At 34.4% G+C, this 10,497-nt stretch overlaps 1 protein-coding gene across 2 annotated transcripts; it reads left to right on the top strand.

Annotated features, from left to right (window-relative positions):
• The first annotated feature begins 1,039 nt into the window (after positions 1-1,039).
• On the top strand, positions 1,040-10,003 carry LOC107718043 (specifically androgen-regulated gene protein-like). Of its 2 annotated transcripts, none has more exons than XM_016524976.1 (4): positions 1,040-1,078; positions 6,919-7,094; positions 7,866-8,052; positions 8,131-10,003. In XM_016524976.1, exons 2-4 carry the CDS (start codon positions 6,990-6,992, stop codon positions 9,636-9,638), a joined length of 1,800 nt encoding a protein of 599 aa, XP_016380462.1. In that variant the 5' UTR covers positions 1,040-1,078; positions 6,919-6,989; the 3' UTR covers positions 9,639-10,003. The 2 variants fall into 2 exon arrangements, with proteins under 2 accessions (XP_016380462.1, XP_016380463.1); XM_016524977.1 differs by having other exon boundaries at positions 1,058-1,130.
• Positions 10,004-10,497: the final 494 nt, after the last annotated feature.

The following is a 10,497-nucleotide window of genomic DNA, read 5'->3' on the forward strand; positions in this document are numbered from 1 at the left end:
TGTTTTTTTTTTTTTTTTTGCATGTGAATCAAGTTTGAATCAATCTGGCCTGTGTTTCCCAAAAGCACCGTAAGCTTAACCACATCGTAGACCCATTGAAACCAATGGAGCTACGATCAATTTAGGCTTACGATGCTTTTGGGAAACGCAGCCCTGAGCGGTTCTAGCGTAAATGACTCAAGTTGAATCGGTTTGTCTGTTCCTGTTGAACATTCAGGTTAGGTAACCGGTTTACTGCTAACTAGTGAAACACTCTAATACAGTATCACGAGCTGCACCTCAAAATACATGTTAGATGTTCAGTTGGTGACGGTTCAATAGGAAATAAGTTGAAAGCATCCAGTCATCATACCATAAAAGTTAATGTTAAATTTATAAGTATTGTAAATTTTTTTTGAAAAAATTACTTTTGTATCTATTTTGTATTAGGCTATATAGAGTGATAGTGTACAAAGAGCAAATGGGAGAAGCATATGAACACAAAACACAGATAGCTATCGTTCTTGGTGTGAACGGGCCTTTACCTGCTTTTCATTTCTTGTTAAGGTGAAACTTAGATTTATACATTTACTTTTCATGTTTTTATATCACCAGTGGAAGTTTTGTTTAGAAAAGATGGTTTCAACTTTATTGTAAATTCAAAATACTAAATATAATATAATATAATACGATCACTTTAGGATTAGATACGTTTTTTTTATTTTCGCTATGATAGCTGGACGTCAGTAGTTGAAATAAACATGAAACGTGATGAGGTTATGTGACAACAAAGTATGTTTAATATTGTGGCATTCTGCATATTTCATACAGTATTACATACTGTTATATAGGCCTACATAGGCTACTATATGTCTACTTTGCAGTAAGGTAATATTTCATTCTGAACTGCAGTGTTTACTGACTTTAATCTGTTGATTACAGTCTGTCTCCGGCGTTCAGCCAATCAGATGCGGCTCTGTGTGTAACGCACGCTCTGATTGGCTGAGAGCGCTGAGCTGGTGAAGATACTCACACGCTCTGTGTTTTAGTTTAGGGCTGAGAGTCACGCAGGTGAGCGACTGCAATTCCTGACGGACATGTAAGACTTTATCTGCCTTTTGATGGATCTTTGACGCGATTTTCAGACTCTTGTAAGGACATGCTGTTTCATACGCGTTAATAATCATATAACAAGGCTGAAATCGTAAAGTAAACAGACTATTGTAGCGTAAATGTAGGTAACAGGTTACCTGTACAGTATGTCAATAGTAGTTTTTCATGTCTGCTATCATAGCAGTAGTTTGTGTGACAGATGTTAAATCCCTGTTCACATACCCTTTAAAGACTGTTATTTTGTGCATTGTGTTCGTTACTTTTCATAATTAAATGTAGTTAGAATTTATCATTTTGATTTAATATTGTGTTTTAAAATATCATTCATATTTTCTTTTAGATCATTTGGATTTTCTTGAAAACCAGCAGCTTTATTCATGATTCAAAAGTCATTTGCCCAGAGTATATTCAAATATTGTTTACAAATAACAAATTGCCATTGCAATTACTACTAAATAATTGATTTGCAAGAAATTATACTGCAAAAACGCAACTTTTGCTGGAAAACAATTGCATATGGTGCAAAACATTCTTCTAGGATTATCAGAAGTCATTTTTGTGACACGTTTAATTCGTTTGATGAAGCCGAAAGCATGTTTTTTGTGGTTTTATTTAGTATTCAGTGCACTTGACACCTACACAGCCAAGGGCTGGTCATAAATCTTTCCTGGGCGAAGTGTTCATATATGGGTGTTGTGTATGAATGACGTATAGAGTATATTGAATATTCAAACAGAGAGGTTTGCTGCTTTAATGTGTACTTTGCAGGTGGACATGGACTATGTGTGTTTATTCTCGGTAAATGATTTGCCAGGAGCAGCAGATGACTGGCCTTCATGTCACAGGCCAAATATTTCACATTTTTGTCACATTATGCTTAATGAAGTTTGTGTAACGAGTGCTGTTGTCTGTGACAATGGTCAATTATGGTCAGCATCATTACACTAACATAAACAAGCACAGAATGCTGCTATTGTCCAATCCAAATAGCTTATTCCAGAGAGCAGTGTAATATAAAGTTATCAAATATTTTCCTTACGCCTTGAATATTCTGAATGTACATGTTCATCTTTTTCAAACATGTTATTTATGGTTACAAAGTACTTCTGCCAAGTATCATGATCATTGTTTTTAAATAATGATCAGAAATTAAATCAGAAATAGCAAACTCGTTTATCATAAGTAATGCAAGTTAAAAGTTTTTTTTTACCTTACATTGGCCTTTAATCAATTTCACATTCTCTGGCATATTTTTCAATAAATAAATGTAAACAAATGCTTAAATTTGGTGGTTCTACTTAATAATATATAAAACACAAAAATATTCAGTAAAATGGTTTTACTTACGTAATTGAAATGAGGGTTATTATATAGTTAACTAAACCCATAACTAAATCCATAAAACTATTTCTGCTACTTGAAATAAATCAACTTTAATCCAAATAAAAAAGTTAAAGTTACTTTAATTAATTTCATTACCAAAGCAATATTTCTCATTTTCATTTTTTATATTGATATGCTAAAATAACTAAAACTGACACTAAAATAAAATAAATGAATTACTTACTACATAGACATGTTAAAAAAAAGGAAAGAACGGACAAAAACAACAAAATGACTAAATCTTTAACTAAAACGAAAAAAAAAAATACTAATTCAAAATTATACTAAAATAACCCTGATTGAAATGATCTTTAATTTTAATTATTCTTTAATTGAAATTGTAATGATTGAATTATATACTGAAAACAAACAAACAAAAAATCCTAAAACATTAAAGAAATATTATATAAAAATATTTTAATGTCTGTGTATTATGTATTCTTATGTTCATTTTATGTTATTGAACTTTCATCAGTTTCACATTCTCTGTCGTATCTCGTCCAGTTCGAATGCTGATGCTGACGTTACATTTGTTTGTTTTTTACGACTATCATATCTCAAACTTTCAATTAAATTAAACAAAAGCAGATATCTGGTGGCTTCACTTCGACATTGATGTCCTGGTTACTGTTCTAGGTCTATTTTAAGCCGCCACTCCCTCAAATAAACAGAGAAAACATGAAGACATTCACTTTATGAAAACAATAGCATGTGTGGGCTCAAGAGCAAAAGCAACGATACGCCGCAGAACCTGATTACTTCATGCTATTTCAAAGCTTCATTGAGCTCAGTTGCACATCAGACCGATCCGATTTCACCTGTTTGCATTCTAGTCATAGTCTAAGACAAACCATCCTGAAGCTAAAAGGCGAAGTGATTTTGGTAATACTGAATGAATCCAGCGAGCAGCAGGAATTTGCTGCAGATCCATCAGGCGCAGTGGCATTCCTGGGCAAATGCAGCTTTTCTAGGTGTTGTCCGAAGCCCTCGCCCTCTTCGTTGCGTTGTTTCTCTCACAGAGTCACGGAGAGGTGTGTGTTTGTAAGCACAGCGCCTGAAAAATGCTGAATGACTTGAAAACTTTGGCGCTAACAATGGCTGGCATTCACACTTGTTCACATTTCTCCAGGCGCTGCTGTCGTCTGTGTTTTTTCAGACTCTCTCGATATGTTCATTTTGTTCTTACATGTGGGCTCTGTTTCAAAACCTAGTGATCTGCCTTGCTTTGTAGATCGACTAGGGGGGCGTTCACATATTCTTACCATTTAAAAGTTTGGGGTTAGTAAGATTTTCCTTTTTTAAAAGAAAGCAATTAATACTTTTATTCAGCATGGACACGTTAAATTGATCAAAATGGGCATTTATGATGATTTATTTATGATTATTATGATTTCTGTTTCAAATAAATGAAGCAGCATAACTTTTTCTCAGCATTGATAATATTTAGAAATGTTTCTTGAGCAGCAAATCAGCATATTAGAATGATTTCTGAAGATCATGTGACACAGAAGAATGGAGTAATGATGCTGAAAATTCAGCTATGATCACAGGAATAAATTACATTTTACAATACAGTATATTCAAATAGAAAACAGTTATTTTAAATTGTAAAAATATTTCATAATAATACAGTTTTTACTGCATTTTTGATTAAATAAATGCAGCCTTGGTGAGCATAAGAGACTTTTTTTTTTTTTTCAAAAATACAAAAAAATGTATTGTATTTTTATTAATGGTCTTTGTAAATGTTCAGTAGACAAATGTGCTTGAATGCTGTAATGCATTATGCTTAAAAAAAAAACTTAGATATGCTTAATTCATTCAATACTAAAAAACATTTAAACAGAAATATTACATAAAATAATTCATAATTAATTAAAAGATACTTTAACCCAAAATTTGTGTCATGTAGTATGTATTTTTGTGTTATGTAACTGACAATGATTTGCCAAAAACTCAAATGTAATTGATTGATTGAAGGTGTGTTATTTATGATGTATTTTTAGATTATGTCATTCTTTTTAACTTATTTAGTTTTAAAGGGGTCATATGATGCAATTTCATTTTTTCCTTTCTCTTTGGAGTGTTACAAGCTCTTGGTGCATAAAGAAGATCTGTAAAGTTGCAAAGACTAAAGTCTCAAATCCAAAGAGATATTCTTTATAAAAGTTAAGAGTCAGCCACACTTGATTGAAATTGCTAAATTTTATGTATATCCATTTTTTTTCATCAAGATCTTTGCAATGAATTCTGGGATTGCCTTCTCCACAAAATAAATACACAATTCTGCTTTAGAATTCGTCCAAGGCATCTAAGAAGGCAGCATAATCTTGCTGACTAACTTTCATAAAAGTATTGACTTCAGAAGTGCATCTGTGATTCCCTAAAATGCTTCTAGGTTTCAGTGGTGTGTTTATTTCACCCATAGATCCTATTCAGCTTAAGATTTCACCTTCAGCAGTTTCATTCCGAAATCAAACGCTCTTCATTAATAATCTGGGCACATTGTGTTCTCTGGGCATAGGCTTTGAGCTCTTTCATTTGGTGTGCTTTTATTTTGATTGGCTCATCTCAACAGGTGTGTCAGACATGCTTATATTCTTTCACGTCACACTGAACTTGTGTAAAGGGTGGATGCAGGTATTTACCGAATGTCTAGCCATCTGTGCTTAGACATTCATTGATGAACTAATCAATTTGCAGCCTGTGCAAACCAACATTTTGCATGCACAAAGTGCAAATCATTGTCAGGGTCACCAAAAATGGGTAACGGGTCTGTCCTGATGGGTCATGGCCAGCAGGGACAAACAATGAATGCAGCTAATCATACATGGTTAACAGAGCAAAGAAATAGACTTCCCACGTCTGATCCCAAAAGCTGTGTGTATTTTGCGATAAATTAATCAGTTATTCAGTAGAATCTATTCAATTCATATAGATGCAAACCAGGGTTATTATAGTTAACTAAAATGAAAAATAAATATTAAAACTTTTTAATTAATTTTTAAATAAAAAAACTATATTTTGTTCCGGTCAGTAAACAAAATAAAATACATTTACTGAATTATTTTATTATTTTATTTCAGCTAGGCAACATTTCTTATTTTCATTTAGTTTCATTTGATATATAAATAACTAAACCTGAAATAAAAATTATATGCACATATTAAAAAGCAATAAAAAAACAAATATTGTAATAATGTAAACTAATAAAAAAAAACTCAGTTATACTTAAAATTCATTCAATACTTAAAACAAATAAACAAAAAAAATCTTAATAATTAATAAAAAATATTTTAACCCAATATTTGTGCCATGTATTATGTATGTTATGTTATAAATGTTAATTATTTTATTTATTTTTATTTTTTGGTTAAAGTTGAATGATTGGAAGTAATTGTATTTGATATATAAATAACTAAAACGGAATAACAAAATTATTTGGACATTTAAAAAAAGAAATAAATGAATACTGTAATAAGGTTAACTAATAAATAAACTCAGATATACTTCAAATTCACTCAGTAAATGAATATTGTAATAATGTAAACTAATAAAAAATTACACAAAAAAGCACACAACAAAATTACTAAAACTTTAAAATTTAAAAATAAAACAAATTCAAAATATTAATAAAAACTATAATAGCATCTCAATGATACTGATGCAAACTTGCTTAGGTTCATCTCCAAAAACCATGAACAAAACTACGCAAAATGAACCCATATTTGACCCAGACTACTGTTAGAGTCAGTTTGTTGGCTTCTGAGTCTCATATCTCATACATATCTCTACAGTGTGGCGTCAACAGTGTGACTTCGGTCATTTTTACCAAGATGATTGTGATAGAGACAATTCCTGACAGAAAAGTGCTTTCATGGTAAAGTGATGTTATCAGATGGGGAATACCATTGTACTTTGAAATACACCATGGCACTTTATGATTAGCATATTCATGTAGTATATGATACTAAGTTCTTCAAACTAAATCATCAGAATACAAAATATATTATCTAATCATAATTAAATATGATATACATATATATATATATATATATATATATATATATATGTGTGTGTGTGTGTGTGTGTGTGGGCCTTCTAGAAGCTTGCGTTCTGCAAGTGAAAGTCGCTTTTTATTTATTATATAATTTTTAAAAACCTTGCTACGTGTACTGCATTAAGCTAACTGAGACTTGTTATAGCACTTGCATATCATTGCTCTTTTGTTGATTTTGATTGCTTCCATTGTCCTCATTTGTAAGTCACTTTGGATAAAAGCATCTGCTAAATGGCTAAATGTAAATGTAATATGTGTGTGTGTATATATATATATTTATTTATTTTTTTGTTATATTATATTCATAGATTTATATATTTGTATTATTGTTGTTGTTGCTGCTTAATCTGGTTATTTATGTTTATATACTGTATTTTTTATAGGTCCTCTATTTTCCATCATTAAATAAGCTCCTTAAAGACCTGCACCAGTAACTGAACTCCTCCAATGTGCAATGCCAAATAGTGGCACCTGGCCCGGGGGCGTTTCCATTGAATCTGTGTCTGGGATGGACAGTGCAGGGAGCTGTGACAGTGTGCTCAGCATCAACTCTGTATTTGTGAGTATGACGTCATTCATTCATTTCCCAGAACATTAAAGGAACAGTGCACCCAAAACAAACACTGATTCACCATCATGCAATTCCAAACCTGCTATTGCGGTTATTTTTTCCATGGAACATGATAAAATCTTTAAGAAGATCTTTCCCATGCAAAGACAGTTCATAGTAATCCTATCTGTTAAGCTACAAAAACACTAGAAAGGGTATCATAAAAATACTCCATTGGGTTTGGGCTTGATGCAAGATTAAGTAAAATTTTCACTTTTGGGTGAACCATTCCTTTATCCAACATTAGATTTTTCAAACATGAGGAAATGTCTCTTCTCTTTATGGGGCTGAAAAGTTGCTTTTTAATTAGTACTGCTTAAAAGAGTAACAAGGAAACATGGTTTATCTTATATAAAACTTATCTTATATAAAAATACATCATAACACACTTGTTTCAATCAATCAACTTTAAAATGATTATTTTTAATTAATTATGCATTATTTTACATAATGTTTGTTGGAGTGTTTTCTTTTTTATTATTGAGTGAATTTGAAGTATATCAATGTTTTTTTAAAGCGCAATGCATTACAATATTCAAGAAAATTTGTATAATGAATGTTTACAAACACCAATGATAAAATTACACTAGATTTTTTGTATTTTTGAAAAAAGTATTATTACTTTTAAAGTATAAAAAGTATTTTATCAGTTTAATTAAACTTTGCTGAATAAAAGTATCAATTTATTTTTAAAAAAACACACTTTTCTTTGTTTGATAGAGTGATGACAGTCTGGAGCACCTTTCCGCTGAGGAGAGAGCCTGTCTCATGTTCCTGGAGGAGACCATTGAGTCTCTGGAGGTAGAAGATGACAGCGGTTTGTCTAACGACGAGCCTGATCGCCCATCTAATGGCCCGAAAGGAAAAACTGCTCAGCGAACGTCCATCTACCAGAACAGATCTGAGGGTAAGCAGTAACAGAATACATGAAAGTACCTTTAAAAATGGTCTGTTTGAGTAATGGCTCATAAATGTTCTCCTTCAGAGCTATCAGCTCATGAGGATCCAAACAAAGTGATTGGAAGAGATCGTAAACCATCTCAGAAGTACCTTGTGCCAACTCCATTACTCCTTGCCAGTGGGAATGCCAAGATAGTCAGCAAACCAATGGAAACATCTCCCAAAGAAACACCTGTGGCTTTTATTGATGCACCTGATGGGTTTAGATCAAGCCCTGACCTTCAACAACCTAGACGGACAGTTCCAGAAGAAGCTACTTCAAAAGTAGCTACTTCCAAAAAAAGCACTGGACAATCAATTGATGTGGTGGACTTGCCACCTTCATTCATACCCAAACCTCCAGTTCAAACAAGTTTACCAAGTGACTCGAAAGCCAAAGATGGTGCACCTAAGAGTTTGGATGTCAAGTCTCAGCAGAAGCAGGAGAAAGAGGTGCCGCTGGAATTCATTCCTCCACCTTCAGACTTCATGGATAAACCAGCAGAGAAGATAAGCCTCGCTCATTCGCCACCACCTCCGGTTTACGACGAGCCACCAGAATGGATTCCCGAACTCCCCAAAATGGAGCCTGGTGGCTCCATCAAGCCAACGGAGATGACCAAATCAGACCCAGAATGCACATCAAGTGGACCATTATCCCACAGTGTGATTGAAAACCTACACAAGAATGCCTCCTTGAAGAAAGCACCTCACTTGACGCCATTAATGGTTGCGCAACAGTCGGCGGCGGACAAACCGATGACGCCTTCGCCGTCTTCAGAACACAGTCCTGCTGCACCGAAAGAGTACGGCGATCCCAAAAGCCCACCGGCTGTGGCGCCCAAACCCAAGAAACTCCCATCGAATATCATCCTCAAAACCCACAAGGACCCGGGCACCACGCATTCGTTACTCCCTCAAACCGAACGTGCTCAGATGGATCCTCAGAAAATCCGAATGGAGGCTTTGAAAAAATTAGGCCTGCTGAAGAACGAAGAGATTGAAACAGGCCACGGCGTGTCTCCTTCTCATTCGCCAACGTTCAAAGCTAAAACTCGTCCTCAGTCGTTTTGTAACCCAACAGATCCCATTCAGGAACTCTCCAGACTTTCCGAAAGCCCCGTACCAGATGACGTGCATCTACTGGCAGACACACTAAAGCACCAAGATGAAAAAAGGAGGGAAGATTCACTGAAAAACCAACCGACAAGATCCTACGAGATCAAAACGGCGTCCCTGGAGCGCACAAGATCTCGAACGGTTGCTGACCTGGCGCCACAGACGACAAACCCTGAAAGGACCCAAGTTGAGTTGTCTCCAGGTCAGTTACGAAAGAGCAGAGCTCGACCTCCTTCTGCAGGGAGCGCAAAGGACTTTGGCATTGGCCATCAGGTTGAAGATTCAACCAAATCGCTCCAAGCTGCTTCAATTCAGCCAGGAAACGATGGGCAAAAGTTGCCTCGCTCCGGAATAAGCGTGATGATCTCTCCGAATGGTAAAAATGGAGAGAACCGAAGGGAAGCCTTGAAGAAACTGGGATTACTGAGGGACTAATGGATGGTGCTACTGGCCTTTCAATTTATTCTGGGACATTAGCATTGAAAGGACACATGCTGATGATATGGACTTTGACATCATTTGTGATGCTTGTGGTTTCGGCTTGGTGGTCGATTTGCATCTTTAGGTACCTGCTTAAGTAATTGTGATATATGCACTTTCTTCTCAATTGTTTTGGTAAGGCTACGTCCACATGAATCCAGATCAGTTTGAAAACAGCATTTTTGGGGCAGTATTGGGGGTAACGCATTACAAGTAACTCAAGTTAGGTAATCGGATTACTTTTTTCATGTAAGTAGTAAAGTAACAAATTGCTTTTAAATGTAAGTTACTTTTTCAAATAAGTAAAAGTTACTTTGATTTCCCATTTATTCACTGATACCTCTCCTGTCTCCAAGTTGAGAGAAATTGGGAGCAAGTTGCTGAGGCACTTTCTTCAGCCTGAGGCTTATTAATTTCACTTTTGGTGTGAAAAAGGCCCTTACAGTTCACAAAAATAACGAATGCATTAATGTATTACTTTCAATAAAAAGTACCTACATAATGCAATTAGTTACTACTTTATGGAGTAATGCCATATTGTAATGCATTACATTTAAAAGTAACTTTCCCCAACACTGCTGAGATGATACAATGAAGTTATCATGCTATTCTTCTGGAACAATCATTTATTAATTAAATATCCCACCACTCGCTTATTTTATCTTGCTTTACACTTTCATAGTGTTGCAGTATAGTACCATGGTATTTTAACTGCGTTACATGATTATAAAATATGCATCCTCGTTTTTGAATCCCTGATCATAAATGGCATTTTCAGCTTTCTTCACTTAAAATCTTTTACCCATATGGAAAT

Source organism: Sinocyclocheilus rhinocerous, unplaced genomic scaffold, assembly GCF_001515625.1.
Source record: "Sinocyclocheilus rhinocerous isolate Xijiao unplaced genomic scaffold, SAMN03320098_v1.1 scaffold2739, whole genome shotgun sequence".
NCBI lineage: Eukaryota > Metazoa > Chordata > Actinopteri > Cypriniformes > Cyprinidae > Sinocyclocheilus > Sinocyclocheilus rhinocerous.

Coding starts and splice junctions, on each gene's coding strand:
- LOC107718043 (XM_016524976.1), top strand. CDS start 6,990: ATGCCAAATAGTGGCACCTGGCCCGGGGGCGTTTCCATTGAATCTGTG. Junction 7,095..7,865: donor TCAGCATCAACTCTGTATTT/GTGAGTATGACG, acceptor TTTGTTTGATAG/AGTGATGACAGTCTGGAGCA. Junction 8,053..8,130: donor CTACCAGAACAGATCTGAGG/GTAAGCAGTAAC, acceptor GTTCTCCTTCAG/AGCTATCAGCTCATGAGGAT.